This window comes from Eretmochelys imbricata, chromosome 3, assembly GCF_965152235.1.
Source record: "Eretmochelys imbricata isolate rEreImb1 chromosome 3, rEreImb1.hap1, whole genome shotgun sequence".
NCBI classification, from domain to species: Eukaryota; Metazoa; Chordata; order Testudines; family Cheloniidae; genus Eretmochelys; species Eretmochelys imbricata.
In genome coordinates, this window is record NC_135574.1 from 62,338,443 (window position 1) to 62,363,447 (window position 25,005).

The 25,005-nt window shown below is 39.0% G+C and overlaps 1 protein-coding gene across 2 annotated transcripts; it reads right to left on the reverse strand.

Moving 5' to 3' along the window:
• Window positions 1–3,171: 3,171 nt before the first annotated feature.
• LCA5 (lebercilin LCA5) lies at window positions 3,172–21,571 on the reverse strand. 2 transcript variants are annotated; one of them, XM_077812741.1, is made up of 7 exons: window positions 21,207–21,571; window positions 17,230–17,759; window positions 14,968–15,105; window positions 13,165–13,261; window positions 11,241–11,389; window positions 9,364–9,496; window positions 3,172–7,020 (listed from the first exon to the last, which is right to left on the reverse strand). In XM_077812741.1, exons 1-7 carry the CDS (start codon window positions 21,403–21,405, stop codon window positions 6,212–6,214), a joined length of 2,055 nt encoding a protein of 684 aa, XP_077668867.1. In that variant the 5' UTR covers window positions 21,406–21,571; the 3' UTR covers window positions 3,172–6,211. The 2 variants fall into 2 exon arrangements, with proteins under 2 accessions (XP_077668867.1, XP_077668866.1); XM_077812740.1 differs by having other exon boundaries at window positions 9,364–9,502.
• Window positions 21,572–25,005: the final 3,434 nt, after the last annotated feature.

Below are 25,005 nucleotides of genomic sequence, written 5' to 3' on the forward strand. Positions count from 1 at the left end.
GCCTTGTGCAGGGGAACTTAACTGGCAGAAAACTCGGCCGGCATAAGGGGATGGAGCCAGTATGTCAGTGGTCTTCAAGGGGCAGAACATAGGTATAGTGAAGCAGAGTTCTACTGCATCTTCACAAACCTTAGGCCAGTGGCAGAAGTTGGCGTAGTCTCCCTCCTGCTCTAGTGAATCCTGGGGGTAGGCAGCCAAGGTTCAGAGAAACTCAACCACTTCTCTGCAGCTGCTCCTTTCCACTATATCCAAGCACAGCTTGGCTACAGTGGAGAACTGGGAACAGCCTCTTCCTATTGCAAACAAGGACTAGTGGTCATCAGATAAGTTACCATAATTTTTGCTGCTATATTTGCAAAGTTTGCTGCTATATATGCAAGTTGAATAGCATACCAAAAATGGGCAAAACTAGATTGAAGTTAACTTGTAGCTTGCTCTGAATGTAAATAGCTGAGCTCTGTTGGTACAAAACAATATATAAAAGCATTTCTTATGCAAACTGGTTCACAGTTAATCAAGTGAATTGTAACTTTAAGAGTATCCCCTAGCAACTTCCCAACAGCCAGGGAAAGTCCCAGCTGACAATGTACACTGATGTGATTGTTCTACTTGTGCAGTCATCAAAACTTAGCAGTTAATCAAGAAGATAATTTGAAACATGAGACCGAGTTAAATTTGAGCTAACAAAGGGGAATTTTATAAATGAAATGAATAACATCATCAAGACACTTCTTATGGTCAGAGCCGTCATCTCAGGACACGAACAGGTCGGAACAGCACAAAGCAAAGGTCAGATAGTTCTGGCAACAAAACCTCCTGTTCTAAAAATAGACAGCACAATTGTACTGTGCAAAATTCTGTGGTTCCATATTGCCAGCTCTCCGTTTTGGAACTTTGCTGCAGAATATGTGATAGTAATTTTTAAAATGTATTATTTTTTAAACACAGGACGACCCAAGTCACACACTGAAACACAGGTACCACCAAAGACCTATCTGAAATTATAGAACAATCATAGAAGATTAGGGTTGGAAGAGACCTCAGGAGGTCATCTAGTCCAACCCCCTGCTCAAAGCAGGACCAACACCAACTAAATCCCAGCCAGGGCTTTGTCAAGCTGGGACTTAAAAACCTCTAAGGATGGAGATTCCACCACCTCCCTAGGTAACCCATTCCAGTGCTTCACCATCCTCCTAATGAAACAGTATTTCCTAATATCCAACCTAAACCTCCCCCACTGCAACTTGAGACCATTGCTCCTTGTTCTGTCATCTGCCACCACCCATAACAGCCGAGCACCATCCTCTTTGGAACTCCCCTTCAGGTAGTTGAAGACTGCTATCAAATCCTCCCTCCCTCTTCTCTTCTGCAGACTAAACAAGCCCAGTTCCCTCAGCCTCTCCTTGTAAGTTATGTGCCCCAGCCCCCTGATCTTTTCGCTGCCCTCCGCTGAACTCTCTCCAATATGTCCACAATCATTTACATTGTGTGTTTATCTCCGTATTATTTTTTGTCTATTTAAACAAAGGCTATCCCCTGCCCTACTAACAATTTATGTTGATATAGTGCTTTTTATCCCAAAATATATCAAAATGCTTTACAAACTTTAAATGATATGCAGAGCAATCACTTCACCACCAGTGAAATGCAGCCATCTCCAAAGTAACACCCAGTTTCTGCTTAGGAGAGCACAGCAACATTACGCAGCAGATGAGCCATGAAGGGAAGATGAGAATAAGAACCACTGGTACACAATATTATGTTCCATAAAGCCCTTCTACGGACCCTGCAGAGCTGTTTCTGTTACTGTAGTAGATCATCTGATAGTCTTCAAACAATGACACTTCTTGCTTGGTGGTCGCCAAGTCACCTTTTAGGGTTTCCAGAGACATTTTGGTCAATTAAAAATAAAAGCCCTCTCTGCACCTGAGTGGCTGCTTCCGATCTTTCAACTGTACTCCAATTTGTTTGCATAACACTAAAATTGGAAGGTGTAGCATGGAAAGAGGAAGAACTGTAGATACAAAGTGAGCAAGAGGAAGGGAAATGTTATTAAGTGACTCACCTTAGTGTACTGGGTACAGTATTATCTTCTTAAAACCGATGTAAAATACTTTTTCATGTAATTAAGCACCAGTTTTGTATCAGAATAGAGAGGGGAATGTCTACGAAAGGGTCACAATCTTAAGAAGTGATCGCCAACATGAAAAGGAACCACAGATGTCCAACTGAAATGACAGGAAAATTCAGTTCAGCAGCACATAATTACAGATTTAGAATTGACCAAGGATTAGCAAAAAGTTCCATATGCTCTTTAATGATCACAGCAGTTACATCATTGTTTTAGGTCTTAGTTGTAAACAAACATCTGCAGTACAGTGCCTTCTAACAGCATGCAGATACTGTCAGTACTCACCTAGAGGTAAGAGATACTTCTGTTCACTCTCTAATGCCATTTCTTGCAACTCCCATTCAACTACTGAGAAGAACCAACTCTCATAAGACCTGACAAAATTCCAATTCACACACCACAATACAATGTTATTCAGGAGAGAAACTGACTACCTCTATTAGCCAGTTAGAATTTTCCTGACATTCTGATCCTGCACCATTAAAGTCAATGGAGCAGATTTGGGCCCTAAGGTAGTTGGTTAGTGAGAAGGAAATCAAGCATGGTCTACCTCTGTGAGTATTTTACTTTCTGAATGGGAAATTAAAAAAAATAGTGATTTCATAATTCAATACCAGATTCTGTTTTCAGAAAAGCTACCCTACACGGAGAATTGTTCCTATAGGTCCTGATCCAAAACTCACTGAAATAATGGGAATCTTTCCCTGGATTTCAATGTAAGTTTTGACCTTTAGTTTGTTTTCAGGTATATGTTACTTAGCTTTGTGTTTCATTTGGTAAAGTGTGTGCTTTAGATTTGAAAAACACACACATTATGCAGTAAATAAGCATGACCAGTAATTTTGCTACAAAGAAAATCAGCATAAGGATTCACGAAAATCACAAGTCAAGAAAACTGGCTTGCTAAAGACGATCGCCATACAAAAACTTTACTCAAATGCTTTAATAAAAATCATTTTGTTAAAAATCAACATTGTTATGATTGGAATTTTTATACAGAAAATGAATCGGAAGTTACAAAAGCAACTGATGTTACATAATAAATATAACTGGAAATTAATACATATGCGAACAGTACTACAGCATCTCTTTATAAACATTAAAAATGATTATCTCTATGGCATGTTAATTTAACATCTCAATTATAAAATTCTCTTTGCTTTGCATTAAATGAACACATACTAATTATTTATTCTTGCACTAAAAATGTTAAAAGCTGCTTTTTCATGGTAGGAGGGTCCAGGCATCTGAGCCTGGCCCTCTCTCTCAGCCCTCTGAGTGTGCCACAAGACACTGGCAGATGTGCTCATAATCTGTCATGACCTTGTGTAAATGTTTGCTTGGAGACATTCATGAAGAAATGTTGTTCTCTCCAAAATTATGTATGGCAGCTGGAATTGAAGATTATAAATCAACAGCCTTATGTATGCACAGCTGGAGATGACAGGCCAGATTCTGGCCCATGTTACAGCACTTTCTGTTGCTGCAGTATTGAAAAAGGGGTGTGAAGTTATTCTAAATGGGAAGGTCAAAGTTTCACTAGCATGAAGAATGCTGGCTTGGTGCCGAGACAGCATAGCTGACTCTCCGACACACCCTCCTGGCTCACCTTGGAAAGGGGGTGTACCAGGAGCATGGTTCAGGGAGACAGGATGACCTGTGCTCCTGTGATCTCCGGGCAACGCAACAGTCCCTTGGGGCTCTTACAAAACTAGCTAAATTTAGAGTAGCTCTGCAGCCAGACTAGTCCCTGGCTTCCAAGAGGATGAGAGAAGCATAAAGGTGGCTTAAAGCCACCTTTGCCTCCCTCTCTCATCAGCTATGCTGAGCACAAGTCAGACACAATTAGAGATCTATTCTAGCCTGATATATCTGGAACCAAACAACTTCTTGAATGACAAGAAATTCTGTTAAGATGTGGAAAAAACTGCTGATCCTGAGATACTTGTTTTCTATGTAGAGTCTTCAGTGACTCACTATAGCATGAGTGCCTTTTACATTGTCTTTTCACCTATTCCTTTATTCTAAGTGACCACCTGTCGTTCCCTGCACAACATATTCCTTTACATAAAGATGAAATTACATGTGCCTTCCCCTAACATCACAAGGAGGCACTCTGAATGCATCACAGAGAGCAGATGTCAATAGCCAAAGGGAGGTACTCCAAAACAAGGGTAACACACTACTAGCTACCTTCAGATAAAGCACCATATTCCACACCATTTTCCTATGTCAGCTGGCTGACGTGGGAGTCCAGTGGTTGCTCCCGAATGCAGGCTCTCACATAACAGCACACTGCACCATTAGCCAACTCCTGTGCTTATATTTCTATGCATTTTACATTAAATAAAGCTACGTGTGAACAGTACAGTACTATGCTTTATGCATCACACTATGGAGTCCACTACTAGAGTTGAAAAAAACTTAAGAAAAAACACAAAGCCAGGTATACAAACTCACAAGGTGCCCCCATTAGCAGTTTTGACCATTTATAATTTTCAAGAAATGATTTCCTTCCAATTATTAATTCTTTTTTACATGGAAACTAGATCAACAGCAGGGGTCTGGCCTGGAAGATAAAACAAGTAAACACTGTACTAGTACATACAAAACAGGGCTAAATCACATTGTAAACCCAACTGGAATGATTTAATTAGGAAGGAGAGAGGGAGAGGCAATGGGCTAACTAACTGAGAACGTCTATGGGTTTCTGCAGCATCAGTTCTCTAACAGGCAGTAGGCAACATGTTTCTGTAAAGGGAGAACGAGCAACAATTCCAAATTATAAGAATCTTCTATATTTAAAGCATTTAGGATCTCATTTACAGCACATTTGTCCCAATATATCAGAGCAACTTTTCAGATTCTGAAATCAGTCAACTGATAACATGGATTTATAGAATCTGAGGTTTCAATAACTTTCTGCCATCTCACACAAATATTTGGGTAGGTCATATTTAACAATGCACACTGTTCTCATCTCAATTTTAAAAAAATGTTTGTATGACTTGGAGATAGTCAGATTTTGCAATATTTCTGGAAATTATTTTAAAATATACTGGATTTATTAAGTTTCTCCTAACTCATTATTTAAATTCTCAGCAGTTCATATGTTTTATTTTCAGCAGGGAGTCCAAACCCACTTCAATTAGGAGAAATATGGCTATGGCATAGGTTTTCCCAGAACAGTATTTAGATATGCCACTGCAAAGCTAGCTTACAACAAAAAGGTTGATGGGGCTATGACTCATGGCCTTCCAAACTGTAGGCTGAATTATCCCGCTTCCCTTCATTATCTCTATTATTTTTAGTCCAATTGGGGAAAGCAAACAAGCAAACAAAACCCAGCAGCTATATATAGGACCACTGCATTAACTGAACTGAATCTATTTTGAAGTGTTTGAACAGCCCAGTGGAATAATGGCACTGCACAGCCTGGCAGGAGACAAGAGTGTGGAAAGTATCATGGGACCTTTCCACTGCCACAGGCAGAGACTAGTGAGAAAAGTGATGCAGGTCATGTTTGGCTCTAGACAAGCAGGTATAAGTGTTCCCCAACTACTTTCCCTCCCATCCAAATCCATGGAAAAGCATTAGTAGTGGCCTTTTGGAATACCACCAATTTTCCCTGGCAGTTGCACAGATTTGATAGTGGCAAATGCACATACAGCGAGTAGACTGGAATATGAGTAAGGTAGAAATAGTATCACCTCCTGAATGAAGAAGTGAGCAAATACCCAAACTCAGTTACATTATATGGGAATCTGTCAGGAAATTCCCTCAAGATGGTTGGCTGTGGTATGTAAAAAATAATCACCGCAACTCTTTATCTTCATGGACTGTATTTGGAAAGACACATTAAAAAAAATGTACTGCACAAGGAACCAGACTGGTTAGAGTAGGCCAGACTGGTCTATCTGAATGTGCAGTATATATTTCCTCTATACATATATTTATCAATTGAAATCATCCCTTCATAAGGTTTTTTAATATCTGAAACTTTTCAAATTTTTATATAATAAATACTGTATTAAAATATTTGGATAGCATTTACACACACAAGTTATATAAGAGGTGGTATCACAGGATTACTTCTTCAATTTCATCTTCAAAAGAATTAACAGCCTTAACTGCTGGCCTGCTTGTTGTGTGCTGTAAACGGTGCCTATTTGAATTAAAATTTCTTCCTTCACTGAAAAAAAAATCATCATCATCTTTAACTTTATTGCTTTTGCCCAGAGGAAGAGCACTGCCGGAATCATAGTCCGCTTCCAAAGGACTTGAGTCACTGCTTTTAGATGGAAGGATGGTGCTGGCACTACTTCCAAAAAGTTGCTCCATTAAATTAGACTTTTTCTCTTTCTTAGTACTGAAATCTGTATTTTCTTTAGTATTTTCTTCTAAGACAATACTTTTTTGATTAAGCCAGCTTGGCCTCCCGGATCCTTTCCCAAAGGAAGGTACGTAACTACCAAACGTCAAATCATTACTTGAATCTGTAGTTCTAAAATTTTGCCGCTTTTGTCCTTCTGCTTTTGTAGTAACATCATGGCTGTCATATACTGGAAATCCATTAAACAATTTCTCTCTGGTCTCTAAGAACTGGTAAGTTTTCTCATTTTTCTCTAGGGAGTCAGATTTTGATGCTGTATCTATGAGGTGTGCTTGCGAAGCAAGTTTCATACTAATAGTGTTTTGAGTTTCTCTGTCAATTTTATACATTTTAGCCAGCAACAACTCTTTTTTTTGTCGGTCTTCTTCTAGTTTTTCAGTGTTGGGTGTCTCATTTTCAGTTTCATATATTTCTGACTCAATTCCTGCTTCTTCTTCTTTAGCCCATAAAAAGTTATTTTCTTTTTTTCTTCTGTCAAATTCTTCTTTTTTCCACTCTGCATGGAATTTTTTTAAAAGTTATTTGACATTTTCTAACATTTAAAGCAATTTTTATTTTTTTAAAATCATATATAAAAACAGAACTTTTAAAATTCTTGCAACTAGTACTGGTTTGTTTTTTAAAGAAGTCATTTTTCATAAACATATTTACAATTAGGCACAGGCCAAATCTTTTATCCTAACTTAAAACAACACTACCATTTTGTAGTGTAGTTGCATTATTCATCTCTTTTAGTAGTTTCATATTCTACTGATTTTATCCTTGCCCATGTTTGAACAGAGATGAATATAACATCATTGATTTTAATAACTCTGACTGACAGAGTGCTTTATAGTTCTCTGTCAACATCACTGACTTCAAGACAACTTTGGAATATACTTATTTTGTGAACTGCTACTGCAAAGTCAACGGGACAACAAAATACAAAGTGAGTAATAATTTTCAATGGTTTGTTTTTCTACGGTAGGGAGCAATTTAAAATATTACCTCTTCCTCACTTGTGTGTCTGCAGGCCATAGTGTGTGTTGAAAATACCTCTGCACAAGCTTTCTGTGCACCATCAAGTGAATATAAAAGATTATTTGCAAAAACAGGACACACCACTTTTCACAGGTACAAATGGCTACATGAGGTGTAAGGGGGCAAAAACCAGGTCCTTCCACATATGAATTGCATGCACAATGGATTCAAGAGTTTTTGGCCAAATGATTCATAGAATCATAGAATACCAGGGTTGGAAGGGACCTCAGGAGGTCATCTAGTCCAACCCCCTGCTCAAAGCAGGACCAATCCCCAATTAAATCATCCCAGCCAGGGCTTTGTCAAGCCTGACCTTAAAAACTTCTAAGGAAGGAGATTCTACCACCTCCCTAGGTAACGCATTCCAGTGTTTCACCACCCTCCTAGTTTTTCCTAATATCCAACCTAAACCTCCCCCACTGCAACTTGAGACCATTACTCCTTGTCCTGTCCTCTTCTACCACTGAGAATAGTCTAGATCCATCCTCTCTGGAACCACCTCTCAGGTAGTTGAAAGCAGCTATCAAATCCGCCCTCATTCTTCTCTTCTGCAGACTAAACAATCCCAGTTCCCTCAGCCTCTCCTCATAAGTCGTGTGTTCCAGACCCCTAATCATTTTTGTTGCCCTTCGCTGGACTCTCCAATTTCTCCACATCCTTCTTGTAGTGTGGGGCCCAAAACTGGACACAGTACTCCAGATGAGGCCTCACCAATGTCGAATAGAGGGGGACGATCACGTCCCTCGATCTGCTCGCTATGCCCCTACTTATACATCCCAAAATGCCATTGGCCTTCTTGGCAACAAGGGCACACTGCTGACTCATATCCAGCTTCTCGTCCACTGTCACCCCTAGGTCCTTTTCCGCAGAACTGCTGCCTAGCCATTCGGTCCCTAGTCTGTAGCTGTGCATTGGGTTCTTCCGTCCTAAGTGCAGGACCCTGCACTTATCCTTACTGAACCTCATCAGATTTCTTTTGGCCCAATCCTCCAATTTGTCTAGGTCCCTCTGTATCCTATCCCTGCCCTCCAGCGTATCTACCACTCCTCCCAGTTTAGTATCATCCGCAAATTTGTTGAGAGTGCAATTGTACACACAAAGTTGCATGCACACACAAGGGCGGTTTTCTGAATATTTACCGATCCAAAAAAGAATTTTCTTGTCTGAATATAAAGTTTTAAGGTAGGTTCAGATTTGAACAAGAACAACCTGACACACGTATACAGAATGGATCCTCCCGATCAGGAATGCTCTCTGAAGAGTTGGGACATGGACCTTGGTGGTGACAGCACTGACAACAATTTGTACTTGTACTGTACTTTATACCAAGCTTATGAAAACAAACTGCAACACTTGATATTTTTCATCTATATATGGCATAGCATCTCCACTATGAAGAAGTAGGCAGCTGAATTTCAGTGAGGAATGCTGGGAAAAAAAAATCTTATTTTTATAGTACGATAGATGAGAGTGTTAATATTAGGACTATTTTACCCCAAGAAACCAGGGGGCAGATTCTCAGTCAGTGCAAACTGTCCACTGACTTTTTTTCATGGATATTTTTTTCAGCTGTGGTTCTCCATAGTTGGTATTTGGCTTGTCTTGGGGCAGCAACAGCAGGGCACAGGAAGGAGGTTACTTTGTATCCCTTAAAATTTTCTGTTTTGACCTTGTTCACATTAAATCATTTATCCTTTTTAGTGGTTTTCCCTTTCCAGAATCAATTTGTTGTTTTCAAGAGAAGCGTTATAAGCCTCATTTGATTGGTATTTTGTTTTGTCTAGATTTTCCAGCTTGGCAGTAGCCACAGTTTTCTTACCGTCACATAGTTTCTGGGCTTTCTCCTCTAAAGCCTGCAGTTCTTGGTCATGTTTCAATTTCTCCTCCATCTCCCTGTTCTGTTCTTGCCTTAGATGCTCTGCTTGTTCTTTCCATTCTTTTTTCTGAATTTCCTGTTCCTGACATAAATTGATAAAAGAAAGTGTGATAAAAAATTTCTGCAAGAGCTTTTTTTGTTTATTGTTAAACATAAAGTCTTCCAAATCGGAATGATATTAAAGACTTCAATGAAGCCACTCCAGTTTACCTCAGCTGGGGAAATGGCCCTAAAACGGTTATCAGACCTAACATGGTCTTAAGTACTTGCAAACCATCAACTTGATTTTGTATGGCGTCTTTAATAAAAACTGCATCCTGTAATGCTTCATACTAAAATTTATTTGTTCTGTGTTTGTATAGCACCTTGCACAATGAAGTCCTGGTCCATTGGGAATGGCAAACCGGGAATGGCAAACCACGGCCGGGAATGGCAAACCACGGCCACTGGGAGCTGCAGGGGCTGTGCCTACGGACGGTCAACGTAAACAAAATGTCTCACAGCCTGCTAACAGATTATCCTGATGGGCCGTGTGCCAAAGGTTGCCGACCCCTAGCCAAGGCAGATCATCCAAATCTACTACATTTTAAAGGACTCATGCACCCAAGTTTATAGATAACGGAGAAGATTTTAGAACTGAAGATCTAGGAATCAAACTGCCAACCCTGAAAAAGCTTCAGCTGCTACAGAAAACAGCAACACAGGCCTACCAAGAGCACCACCCTAATGCTCTACCTGCTGAATTGATTCCCAGCTGTACAGAGAGACATATTCAAGATTTCAGTCCTGGTAATCAAAACTCCTCCTTGAAATTGATCCAAGCAACTTTAGGGAACCACTTCTCTCTCTGACATCATGACTTCCTGAATCACTACTTTCTCCTGAATTAACAGAATGGTCAACTACAAGGATAAAAACCTGTGAATGAGGAAACAAGGCTTTCCAAATATGGAATTTCCTTCTGGCAGAGATCAGAATGACCATGAATCTCAATGCTTCCTAAGCTAAAAGTTACACTTTTCTTTAAGCTTAGTTTTCCCACAATTAGAAAGAAAATATTACAAATGTGGGGAGGAAAAGGAACAGGAGATCCTTGTGGATATTTCACTTTTAAGCAAAGTCCGATGTATTCCATGATTCTACAGCTACGGAATTTACAGCAGACTTGGTAGTCTCTACCTTACTAAACGTAGACCTTCTTGCAGCTCCTCAGTGCATAAGTTACAATTCTCATACCCTTTAAACATTTGTACAGTGAATGCAAGTAGATCTACGGAGGTGAGCTAATCACCTTACATTTCACTTTAATTTTGGCCTTATGGCTCAAAAGTATTAAAAATCAGTGAGACACTATTTTATAATGAAGATGTTAACAGCAAAAAACATTGGGACAAAATTAACAGAAATATATTTCATGCTTTACATATGGGAGCAGGATTTGGACACTAGTGCAATGGGACAAAGCACTAAAATCCATGATTGTGGAAAAAGGCTGGAAGTAAAAAGTAAACCATAATTAAGGCTCAGCAAAAATACTGAGAACAAGAGACTACTCAAATATCTAGACTAGAAATAGAAAAGGAGAAAAACCAAAATGTCAAGTCAGTAGGGATTACAGTGAAATGATAAAAGGTAATTAAAAGAAGCAGAGCAAGTTAATGACAGTCAACAGGATTCAAACAGGGTCATGTAAAACTGTAATTTGGTCTGAGCGCCTAATCATTTTCCTAAGATATGAGGATGTCTTTCCTAAAATATAAATTAGACCTTAGGAAATGTAGCTTCTTAGCTGGATTATTTGGAACTATAAAATAACTCACCATTCTGAGAAGTATCTCATCTTCTTTCTGATCTGTTACATAAACAGAAACAAACTCCGGTGGTGGAGGAAATTGTATTGGTGAGAAGTACCCACTAGTCTGTACTCCTTTTGTAGTCTGGATTCCTTTTTTAGTATTCTGGCTAGTGGCTGTAATGAATATATACAAAAACAAAGCAAGTCACATTTTAATTTTTTTCATAAAGAAAAGGAGCACTTGTGGCACCTTAGAGAAGGTGCCACAAGTACTCCTTTTCTTTTTGCGAATACAGACTAACACGGCTGCTACTCTGAAACCTTTAATTTTTTTGTAATTCAAAATATTCCCAAATAAAAAAGAACCCAACTTTTTTTTTAAATTGTCATCTTTGCATCTCATGAATTTATACCTAGGAGCTAATAGTATTCCTATAACTTAGAACAATACATAAAAGCATCCTGATCTAGTGAAGATCAACAGGTTGTTTTTTTTTTTTTAGTGTGGCTGATCTCTATTTAAGAAAAAAAGAAAAGAAAATTCTATGTCCATTTTGATGAAATTTTGGAGCAAAAACAATTATTTGAAAGGACAAAAAATAAATCCACACAAAACAAAGTAGAGGAGTCCTTGTGGCACCTTAGAGACTAACCAATTTATTTGAGCATGAGCTTTCGTGAGCTACAGCTCACTTCATCACGAAAGCTCATGCTCAAATAAATTGGTTAGTCTCTAAGGTGCCACAAGGACTCCTTTTCTTTTTGCGAATACAGACTAACACGGCTGTTACTCTGAAACAAAACAAAGTGTTACATGTTTCTGAAAGTATCTTAAAGTCAAAGTACCTCATAATTAGGGCCAATGGGAACCTGTGGGAAATATTGCCAAATTCTAAGGAGCTTTCCCGAGATTCTGGGGAAGTGTTTGGAAAATTCTGAAGATATTTCTAAGAATCCCCAAATAATATGTTATTTAAATCTACTGAATGGGTCTTTAAAAAAATCCCCCTTGGATACCTTTTCCCCACAATCTGCCAATGGTCTAGATTTTGTCTATTTCCCTTTCCTCACAGATGCTCCTTCTAGAGAAACAAAAAGACCAACTTTAATATTATAGGATAGTCTATTGCTTGCATTTTTGAGACTTGCAACCATGTCTCGGTGGAATGGCCTTTCAAATTAATCTAAGTATACTGGATGATGCATAATAACAGGATATTTCCATTAAAGGGATCACCCATGAAATGGTTTAAAGTATTGACATCAAAACCTGCTTAAAATGCTACAGAAAACACTGTTTGCCTTACTCCCAGTGAGTAATCTTACTAATTCAGTGTGAGTGGATCTGGCCCTATATATACAAGTAAAACAAGGTTTCAGTCTGCCTGCAGGTTCAGGAAGATATCAGTACACTGGTTTGCATTTGAAAAATTATCTTCAGTCAGATGGACTGTACTTCTTTTTTCAATGCATACCTAAATTCTGCTCTATTAACTGAAGTTAGCAAAAATTCAGAGAAACCCCTAAATCCACACAGTTATGTGGAATGACAATGGTGAATATTTCCAGTGCGTTTAATTATAATCAAGCTACCTGCTTGATTACTAGATGTGATTTAATAGCAAACTATTTCTAAACAAAGCTCTTTTTTCCTCCCATGAACATCTGGGATAATGTACATTGCTGAATTGAGAGCGTACAGCCCTAGTGGTTTTGTAGGGGGTATGGTGGCTTCATTGTACTATTATTAGGGGACAGTCAAATAACTAATGACATGCATTGTAATTTTTGTTTTGACTGCTGTGTTTTACAGAGAGTGAAGAATTCCACAGCCTGGGACAGGACCTGGAAGGGTCAAAATGAAACAAACACTTAATGGCTTGAACACTGAAAAACAATAGAGTCTATTTGGTGGTAGCTTTTCTGTTTATATCCTCTTTTTAAATTACCTTTTTTCCTTTGTGTAACATCTGTGTCTTTTTTAGGCGATGGCTTCAACATACGGTTAGCATATATATTTTTTGCATCCAGTTCTCTCTCTTTTTCCTGATAATGAATGAGGTAGAGACAGCAAAGTTAAATTAATAAAGTTACATCAACTTATATTTAACAGCCATTGAAATAAATTGTGGCAAGGCTAAGTAACTGTGTAGTTTAAAGGAAAATTATATATATTTTGTTCATTCCTCATTGAATAAGTTCCTTGATTATTCAGCACAATGTTTAAAGAGAACGTTCAAATTCTTAATTCTTTAAATCACATTTCTAGTACATGGTTTCCTCCCCTCTCAAAAAATCAGCTGATTGCCAAAATAGTCTCTAACATTTAGTATTGTATCTTTGAACTAAGATAAAACTGAAGGCCAAAATTTTCATACAAAGGTGCTTAAAATTTTAGAAATCTAAATTACAGATGCATGTGTGTACCATGTTAATTTTCTGTATTATACTAGGTTTAAAAAAAAAATCATATTAGCATTACTACCAGCTAGTGGACTGGGCAGTAACTCTGACAAGCAAGATCCGCTATACTACAGCTTTGGCAGCACTGTCAGCATTGGCCCTGGGTGTATTGTTCAGAAAGAGAACACAGCTGAGAACATGGAAAATGCAAGTACCATAATTTTTATGATGGTCAGCTTTGGGGATATAGGCCCTGTTTCCACAAGATAGTTAGTACATCCTTATGTAAGTAAGTATATGAGTAGTCCCTTTGACTTCAGTGCTTAAATATCTTGTTGAATTGGAGCCATAAAGAATATCTTTGGAGCAATGCAGAGATTAAAATTGATCCTGTTGTGAGAAAAATGCCATTTTTTTGCCTTGAGCCATATACAAATACCGGGATATATTCCTCTCACATGGCTCTTACTAAAAAGAACATAGAAATCAATGTTGCCTAACCAGGAATACTCAATGTTCGTTAATAAATAGTGCTGGGATTCTTCTGATCATGAATGTATTTTTCAACTTATCGTAGTCTTCTTTAAAGGAACACTGTCAACTTAAGACCCATTTATTTGAAACTAGCAGTTTATTTAACTTTACTGTTAACACTTTGATTACTGAAAATTAAAGTTTTAAAAACCCTATTTACTTTTCACAGCAAATGCCAGATACTTTTAATTTCTCTCAGATTGGGCAGTTAACATTACTTAAATCAGTTTCACTTTTATATCCCCCAAGGTGTTTAGCTGTTTAAAAACAACTTCTTCCAGTGGAACTAAAAGTCATGGAAACATTTCTATCAACTGTAGGTTTCGTGAAACCTTTTTACACAATCTATATTTTGGTCCAAATCTGAACTGACAGCTTCTCTTTCAGGAAGTACTGACTAAGTTAGTACTAAATAATACTGTGCATTATGATTTTTAAAACAATGGTTCTTATAGCCTAATTTTAGAACCTGTATGCCTAAAACGAGCAAGTAATTGCGTGTGCAGATAAAGTAAAAATGCATGCCAATTGCCAGTATGCATGTGCAATTACTCAATCTATCCTTTTCCTACCTAATGCAAATAATAAATAATGATGACTGACATTAACACATTCCCTTTCATACAGGTATTCCAGAATCAGAGTTTAGAAGATTAAATTTAAAAAACAGAGAGTGAACCCATATGCAGAAAAATGAAGTTAATTTTGCAAGGAATGATTTAAGTAAACTTGAAATATTTCAATAATAAAGTACTCCCACAGCTAAAAATGCCTTAAAGTGGCTGGAGTTTAATATTACAGTACATGATTTTTACCTTTAGCTTTTGATTTAGTTGTTGAAGCTCTTCTTGGAGAGCTTTATTTTCTTCTTGGGCCTCATGTACCTTTTTTTTCTCAGATTGCAACTGTCGATGGAAACTGCTGTTATTCAGCTCAAGGTTTTTCGCCAAATCCTGCAGTTCATATGATGATAGAATGTTTAAAAAACAGCAATTTTTAAAAATAAACAAACAAAATATATAAAAATACTATTTGAGGGTCAACCTGACTCTGCCTCTAGTATGGTACAGAGGCCATTTGGCTTTGTGTCCACAGCAACTTGATCAAATCCAGAAGTTAATCGGGGGGACAGCCACACCAGGTTGGTGCCCAACCTCACCTCACCCACATACAGGGAGATAACTCTGAGGAGGCACTGGGCATTCACAATACCTCCCGGATTCTGTATGCTATTGGACACAGAGGCCATGTGACCCAAAATAGGGCTCTCAAACTGGCATATTAGAAATAAAAAAAAAATCCCCATGAAAAACTGGGATAAGAATAAGGAGGAGAAGACATCCTCACAATGATTTCTCAACCTTCCTTTAACCATTTTTTGTGGAGGTTTAATTTTGGTGGATCCTATCCTTGTGATAGCTGTTTAACGTGAACAGCATATAATGACACTGTGAGGAAGCAGAAAAATATCCAGAGTACCTTTAAAGAAAAAAATCACTTTTATCTCACCGGGGATCACAAGTGCTAAAATGCCTTAAACCATAGAATCGTAGGACTGGCAGAGACCTCGAGAGGTCATCTTGTCCAGTCCCTCGCACTCAAGGCAGGACTAAGTATTAGTAGACTATCCCTGACAGGTGTTTGTCTAACCTGCTCTTAAAAACCTCCAATGATGGAGATTCCACAACCTCCCTACGCACTGGAATGAATTGCCTAACTATCCTGACAGGTTTTTCCTAATGTCCAACCTAAACCTCCCTTGCTGCAATTTAAGCCTGTTGCTTCTTGTCCTATTCTCAGAGGTTAATGAGAACTACTCTTCTCCCTTCTCCTTGTAAAAACCTTTTCTGTACTTGAAAACTGTTATGTCCCCCCTCAGTCTTCTCCTCTCCAGACTAAACAAACCCAGTTTTTTCAATCTTCCATCAGAGGTCAAGTTTAATCATTTTTATTGATCTTTTATCTCTGGACTTTCTCCAATTTGTCCACATCTTTCCTGAAATGTGTTGCCCAGAACTGGAAAATATCTGGTTACAGTATGGTAACATTACAGTACAGAACTAATGTTATTTGGGTTTCCTAACTCTACATTTCCATACCTTGACATATTTGGATTTCACTTAAATTTAACCTAAGTCTTGAATTTCCTAGGTTTATAATGCTTGGAATTTTTTTTTTTAAATAATTATACCATCTCTTTGTAATTTTTTTTACCTTAAATTTCCTACATAGGGACTCAATCTTAACTCCATCTTAACTTGTCAAATATGAGTATAAATACCAGACAAAAACAAACACCACACATAACTGCTAGACAGTTAAGTTACTCTTATAATGTTACAGGACCAATATAAAAATAGTTTTGACTTAAAAAGGCTTTTTTTCTTTCCCATGGATATATAGTTTTGCTGACTAGAATGCAAACATTATGCACAAAATTCCCAAAATAAATACCTACTGTCCATATATCTATAACATGAGATAACTTTGAATAAAATTATGATAATTCTTTGAGGCTGACTCAGCAGCCAGCCTATACAGAATAACCAAACATTACATGGATGCAGAGTTATATTAGTTTTTAAGAGAATTTGTTTTAAAAAATATAATGTATTTTGTAGAACTTCAGCATAATATCCTCTAAAATCCCTGAGGCTCCTCTTCTTATACATACTACCTAGTCAAGCAGCATAAACTAGATTATGAAAAATTAAATTAGCTGCATGCCTATCTGGAAGTTATTGCTAAATTGATTAGCATCTAGTTTAAAAATGCCAACTCTATAATATAAGCACATAAGATAAAACATACCAGTAACCAACATTATTAATAAACACATACATACAGTATACTGCACACATTGTAAAATGATTGTGCAGTCATGTACAAACAATTTACATGGTGTTACTTATTTGCAGTAGAAACCATTTTCCATTCACCCTACTGCTGTAAAAATGGATAATACAAATTAACATAGGACACTCATACTGGAAAGAAGCATTCCTACTTGATTTGTTAAATTAAATTGTTAAATTAAAAAAAAGTGTAGGTGGGGGAAGTCAGGAAAGTTATCTCACCTTAATTCTTTTCTCACTCTCATCCAGTCTGTTCTCTGCTGAGGCTAGCTTCTTTGCCAGTTCATCTCGTTCAGCTAAGTGCTTATCTTCAGAAAGCTTTTTCAATTTTTGCAAAGAATTTTTTGTCCTGTACAGTTCATCCTCTGAATCTTTCAGTCTTCTCTCAGTTGTGCGTTCTCTCTCTTGAGATTTTCGTAAGCGCTCCCTTAATATTCTAATCTCATTGTTATGTCGCGCGAGGAGCTGAGAGATTTCATTTTCTGTATCTTCAAACTTATTCAAGGCTTTCTCCTGCCTGTACTGAAGCCTCTTCAGTGCCCTGTTTTCTTTCTGCAGCTCATCTAGTTTGATGTGGAGTTCAGTTAGTTCATTCCGAAGCTCATTGATTTTTAGCAGCCTGGCAGAAAGAACCCTTTTTGTAACAAGATCTATATCTTTTGTAGGAGAATCACTATTGAGGCTCTGGGAGCGAAAACCCCACCTTCTCCCTCTTTTGGCTGGTGCATATTTGGAAACTGGTTTTTTAGTGGCTTTAAAAAAAAAAGGCAGATTTTACTGTAAGGAACTAGGCAAGGCCCATTGCTATTTTTTTCTATATAAGCAGGCATCTTCCTTGAAATAAAGCCCTTTTCTCCTGAGAGATTTTTTTACAATACCTATATCATGGTGGTTTTCTTTAGAAAAATCAAACACAAAAATGTTTATTCTCATTTTCATAGCTACAAGATAGAGATTTATGTTTACGATACACTACAAAGCTGCTATATACTTTGATTTTCTTCTTACTCTGACTTTGAAACCAATTATGCTGCTTGCAACCATCAGAGTGAAATTATAAAGTAATCATCTGTAGTAGTTATATTTTTGTTCACTAATTTCAGATTTCATTATAAGTGTTTTAAATAGAAATACTGTATCTCTGTACACATTTAAAATGGTAATCATAGAGGTTCAGCTAGCTTTGTAGCAAGCATGCTGCAATTTTATTAGATACATTCAAAAGTACATATATAGTATTTCTGGAAACCTGCTACTGTACTTGCTATAAAGACTATGACAACAATGGGTCCATTGCAGTTAGAAACAAAGTTCTAAACCCTATGAAAATTTGTTCTTCTCTGATAAATTTTAGTTCTGTCACATAGAATCATAGAATATCAGGGTTGGAAGGGACCTCAGGAGGTCATCTAGTCCAACCCCCTGCTCAAAGCAGGACCAATCTCCAATTTTTGCCCCAGATGTCTAAGTGGCCCCTCAAGGATTGAACTCACAACCCTGGGTTTAGCAGGCCAATGCTCAAACCACTGAGCTATCCCTCCCCCCTTTATAAAAACATGTTATTTTCCAAGGAGCATCTTCATTTTAGTATTAATAGATATTAATCCCAATTAATTTAAAATATTATTTGTATGTGTATTTCATATATACAACATAAGAATAATTTTTAAAGTGATTTGGGATTAGTGTAGGTATATATAATTTTAATATATAAAAATATACTAATTGTATTTATACACACACACACACACAAGCTTAGCTTTGGTCTTTTTACATTGCTCAAATCATAAGGCAGAAGGCAAATAACCCATTGAAAAACTGTCATTTAGAGAACTGAACATATGCAGTTATTACTGAACTAATGCAGAATAGCCTTTAGAAGCAACATATTGGATGCCATCCTATGCCTGCCATTGCAGCTTCTGAATCATGAAACTGGTGTACAGCAGAAACACACTACAATACACAAATCAGGTATTAGCTAAGAGGAAGCAAGCACTATCTCCTCTATTTTCCTTTTGGCACTTACTGTATCTCCTCTATTCTACAGACAGCATTCAGTAGCAAAAACAGCAGCTTTTCAATCTTTTCTTAGTTTTCTCCTAAGCATTTCACACACACACACATCCAATATTTCTGATACTCAGTTTTCCACAGCTTGATCATATACAATACTTAGTTTTCCTTTCATCTAGAGAGCATTTGGCACATTCATTCAGCTATGAAAGGGTTAGGTAATAATTATACCACAGGGCAAACCCCTTGCTTCCACCTATTTAAATCTACCAATATAGATTTTATTTTCCAATCCTTATCAAGCACTCCAAAGTCTCACATATGGTTTTGCACTTTTGACCATCTGTATGAATCTGAGAACGAAAGATTGATGTGGTGATCCTGTCAAATGTCTTTCAGAAATGGCATGTACTCGTTCATGTCAACAGATACATTCAGTTTTTGCCACAAAACCTCAACAACCATCCTCTTTCCTCCACAGCATATTGCAACAAAACCATGGTGATTTTGTTTCCCAGAGACCTACATGTGAAGCTAACATACAAACAGGCAAGGGAACTTGACACTCCTTAGCAGAGCTGAATTGAGCACCATGTCACTGCAAATAGGCCAACAAAGAAAGAGGGTTTGAGGCCATGATCCATGGGCAGTTCATTGATTTGAGGCCTCATTATGATCTAATTGGACCTCATGCACAATGAAGGCCACAGAATTTCACCGAGTGATTCTTGCAGCGAGCAAGATATTGTGCAGATATTGTACCATATGCATATATTTGGGGACTATTATATTGACTTTACGAATGTTATCTCACCCTTATAAAAAATTATCTGCAAAAGGAACTAAAAATCCTGGGACAAGTAAACAACTTGAAAGTACCACCACAGCTAGGGAGAATTGAGAAAACAAAAGACAGTGTAGGGTATAAAGACTAAGAGTAAATGGATTGGAGACCCTCATTTTGATCCAGTCAAAAGACATGAACCTTTGTGCAAACCTTGCTGAAAGGTTGGAGAGACTGGAACCTACAAGGGTCTGCACATGACTGAGGCAGGCTTAAGTATGTGTTTAGACCTTTCATTTTTTGTTTTCTCTCTGCATTGCTTTTGTCCTTAAATAAAAGTACTTTGCTTTGGAAGAGTTGTTTCATTACTTGCAACCACTTGCATACACTGTCCATAGCCCCTTTGAGAGAAAGCAAAGCACAGGTGCTGGATTCCAATCAGGCCTGCTGGAATAATCACAGTGAAGTACAGGGGCTGCAGCCTAAAACCCCAGTCAGAAGGGAGAGGGATTCACATCTCTGCCAAAAGAGACGTGAAGGCTAGAGTCCTGAGACTTGAGGGCACCCCTTGAGCAGACCAGAAGGGTCAGAGAAACTGTGAGACTCATAACTTCTGGCTGAGATAGAGTCTATCTTTTAGAAAGACAGGATATAGTGTAACTTAAACTGGAAGTTGTGTGCAATAGCTCAGTATAAGCAGCCAAAACTCAGCATAGAAGCTGTTCAGACATTATCCACCTTAGGAGCTGCAGTTATCCTCTTCTCACTTCTTGCTGGGTGGGGAGTAAGTTCCATTACCTCCACAATCCCAGTCAGCAAAGCAGTTTACCAGGGAATTGGGGTGGGGGTGTGTTGGTAAGGGAGATGGGAGTGGAATGAATTTTAACTTTGGAGAATAATCATTTAAAAACACTTTATTTTTGAAGCTCCAAGGATGGAAATATAAATATTTCTTTTGAGAAAGAACACACTGCATATAACTACAATGGAAAGTCTAGTAAAACATATATCCATAACAAAGATCTTTAGGACATTTTGTCCAAGAAATTATAAATATTCTTCCCTGGATTTAAGTACTATATATACACTGTATAACAAGGGTTTGCTTCAAGAAATCCAATGACAACCTTGGGAACATAAGCAGATCTGAAGTTCTATTGCAATTAGAGGATGGGACCAGAACAGAATTCACTTGTCTTTTTATTTCATGTCAGAAAAAATAAATAATTCTAAAATTAAGTTTAGCAGAATTTTATAGACAAAGGTTAATTTGAGTTATCAAAATAAAAGTTACAGACCACTTAAACATAAAATAATTTATATTTTCTTCCCTCAAAGTTTAAAATACTGCTGACACTTGTAGATTGTTTCGGGGTGCCACGTTTTGTGATCTACTTACCTTGGTAATGCACAAGGCTGCTCAGTGTCTGTGTTTTGTGATCTTTTTTCCCATGGCTTGTAGACTGAGAGCTTAGTGAAAGTGATTGGTCAGAGGCATGAGATGCATTATCTTCATCTGAATAGTAGGAGTTGCTATTTTTATCAACATCGGATGTTCTGTCATGGTCAGAATCCAAGCTCCTTGTTCTTTCTCCCATTTTTCAAATCACAGTTGTTCAGATTTTTCTCAAAGAATGTTCATTTTGACAGGGAAGAACTTAGTAGTAGTTATAGGTAAAACTGTTGGCTCCTTTCCAAATCTTTTTTATCCTCATGTTCAGAACCTGAGCTCTTGGCGTTCATTTTAGCAATCAGGGGCCATCATTCATAATGCATTTTTCTACACCAGTTAAAAAAAAAAAAAAGAAACTGAGAATATTTTAGTGGTTCAGCTTTTAGATTTCACATAGAAAACCCCCCAGAAAGGGCAAGATAATTCAGGATTCCCACAGTCTCATGTCAAACATGTCTGACAAATATGTATCCCCTTGTCAATTATGTGAACAGGAATAGCTATTGCTCTGGGAATTGCTCAATAGCCTTTTTGGGTATTGCACACAAAAACACCCTTCCCCACCACCCAAAACAATGAAATGGGTTTAAGCATTATGTTGTTCCACATTATAAAAAGTGATAAAAAGATAATATTTGGACCACAACACTGATGACAGAATTCTTAAAATGTGGACCCAGAGTTGAGGATCACAGGCTTTGGGGTATTTTGTTTTCACAGTAACACTCTGCAAGACTAATGCCAGACACAAAAACTAGTGAGGAGACCCTCTGGAAATAGCTGATGCCCAGTAAATGCCGACCTAGGCCTGAAGAGTTCTGGGCACAGCAAGGGACAGACAGACGTGAAACACAAGGAAGTGGCTCTTATCCCAGCTAGTGACGGCGCTGATGGAAAATCAGCAGCCCCGACCCCCCATCCCCCTTCCTCCTCCCCTCAAGCCCCCTTACCCCTCCTCCCCACTCCCAGCCCCCCTCCGCAAACCTCGTCCCCGCTCCCCTCACGCCCCATCCCGTCCTAACTCCCTCCACCCCACTCCCAGTCCTTCCCATCCCCCACACCCCATTCGCCGACCCCCCTCCCCGATCCCATCCCCGCCCCTTGCAATGAAGCCGGGTCACTACGAGGCTCTGCCCAGCCCCCGCCCGGTACCTAGTGCCGCCGGCTCCGCGCCGCATCCCCTCCCAAGCCGACCCCCCCCCAGCCCCAGGCCGTTGGCGGGCCCGGGCTGCGCTGCGCTTAAAGGGGCCGCCGCCCGTCTCGGGATATTTACAACGGGTTCCAGGGCAACGGGGCAAGGGCGGAGGCGGGGAATGGGCGGGGCGGGCGACCGGATACGAAGCCACCCGTTGGTTGCCCGTCCTGCCAAATCACCAGTGCGTAGCCCGTCGCTGCTCCTGATTGGCTTCGGGGCTTCCTATTGGCCGGGGGTTGGTGGAAGCTGCGCAGGGGGGGGCTGTTGATTGGCTATTGTGCAAGAGTGTGAAGTGTGAACTCTGGCCTCTATGGGAGGGGGAGAAGAAGAGGAGGAGGAGGAGGGCGCAGTGCCGGGGCAGGGAGGTTGAGGCTGGGCCGAGGAGTCGAATGCTACCCTCGGCGCTCCGAGCGGTGCCCTGGAGCCCGCCTGGCAAGTCGTGCCCCGCTGCACCATGGCTACAGCAGCGCCCCTCCCCCCCGGGAACGCTGTGGGGCTGCCCCGCGGACAAGCCAGACTGACAGGCCGGATGCACCAGTACAACTTTTGTGGAGACCTACCCAGTGTGATCAGCCCCAGCCTGGCCTGCCAGACCGCTCCCTCTGGGATAAAGGCCCAACACCTACCCCGCACAATGCCGCGTCTTCAGTCTTCCCGTATAGTAAGAGACAAACTGCCCCTTATTTGATGTCCAGCTTCCTGCACCAAGTCGCACAAGCCCTTCACCACAAAAGCACTATGGCTCAGATGCTCAGGTTCTTACTTTGGTGCCTTAAAGGTATGTAACTCCCACTTAGGCACCTAAAAAACTCTGAGGAGCTGGGCCAAAAATGCTAAAAACATAGCACCTCCCTCCCCATATAACTCCCAGACCTCTGATACTAATCTCCAGGTCATTGCTGTGAAGTGACTCCCTCCAAAACTTAAAATGTCACATGGACATCTAAAAGCAACGCACAAGTCAGAGAACAGATAAAGCACATCTACAAGCTTAACAGCTGCAGTTGAATCTTTCAATTGCTGTGAAACATACAAAAGTAAAGAGAAATTTACCAAATACAGAATCAGTTACCATAAACTAGAGGTGGAAACCCAGAGATTAAAGCAAAATGGTAATCCAGCAAGGAATGACTGTGCAACCAATGTATGACAGAGGAGAAACTGAAAAAGAAAAGTATTTTTGGAGTGCAAGATAGTCCCTTGTTATTAGATACCTTTATGGAAAAAAAATAAAAACAAAAAGATGCACATTATATAACCCCATAGATCAAAAATTGATAATGACAATGAGGTTAAAATCCCCAAAAATACAGTATTGTGGAAACCTATTCTGAGAAGATTTTGGCTGTACTAGTACTTCTCATGAATATCTGAAATTTCTGTTTTAAAAAAATAAAAGACTAGCAACACACTAGAGTTTGTGAAAAAATTTTGAATTTGAAAATGAGCCCAAGGTACCTAAAAGATTGCCTCATCTTCTAGGACTGTGACTGCCAAGTGCCACTGTAAACTCCACTCTGGCATAGTGGCTTTAATCGAGGCTTTAATCAAGGATGACAGAATTCCCACTCCGGTGTTAGCCCAGGGCTGAAGCACTCACACCTGGAGGAACTAATAACTATTTCAAACCTCACCACTTACCTATCCAAGTTAAAAGAACACCTTTTAAATCACGGCTTCACAAATTACAGCACAAAGCACATCAGCTTTAAATAACAGACCCACCCATGCAGACTTCTTTCTGGGGAGAGGAATGTGGACGGAAGTGTATATGGCAGATGCTATTCACCTCATTCAGTTTACTGCTGGAAGATGCCACAGAGATGAGAGTAGTATAAGAACTTGAAAATAATAGAATGTTATACATATAGGTGTTATACGCAATGACCTCATGTGAAGGGTATCACTACATACTGTTCAAAGAGAGGCATCACTTAAACTTGCTTCAGAAAGACAGAGACAGATCTTTGCTCAGATGCCTCACTCAAGAAAACTATCTTACTACAGTAAAATACATGAAACATGCAGAGCTTCCAAAATTAATACTCGATCACTAAAAGGAAACAGAAACCAGTAAGCATAAAACCCACTGGAAACCTGAATAATACCAACATTGTAACCAATGTAACACATTTTGAAATTTATATAAATAATTATTCACTGTGCAAAATGCAAGGAAATATGAGAAAGATGCAGCTTCAAGGTGTTAACATAAGAACGGCCATATTGGGTCAGACCAATGGTCCATCTAGCCCAGTATCCTGTCTTCCGACAGTGACCAATGCCAGTTGCTTCAGAGGGAATGAAGAAACAGGTAATCATCAAGTGATCCATCTCCTGTCACCCATTCCCAGCTTCTGGCAAACAGAAGCTAGGGACACTTCAGAGCATGGTTTTACATCCCTGTACATCCTGGGTAATAGCCATTGATGGATTTATCCTCCATGAACTTACCTAGTTCCTTTTTGAACCGTTATAGTCTTGGCCTTCACAACGTCTTCTGGCAAAGAGTTCCACAGGTTGACTGTGTGTTGTGTGAAGAAATACTTT

Coding starts and splice junctions, on each gene's coding strand:
- LCA5 (XM_077812740.1), bottom strand. CDS start 21,405: ATGGGAGAAAGAACAAGGAGCTTGGATTCTGACCATGACAGAACATCC. Junction 11,390..13,164: donor TGTTACACAAAGGAAAAAAG/GTAATTTAAAAA, acceptor TATTCATTACAG/CCACTAGCCAGAATACTAAA. Junction 9,503..11,240: donor ATGAGATACTTCTCAGAATG/GTGAGTTATTTT, acceptor AATTTATGTCAG/GAACAGGAAATTCAGAAAAA.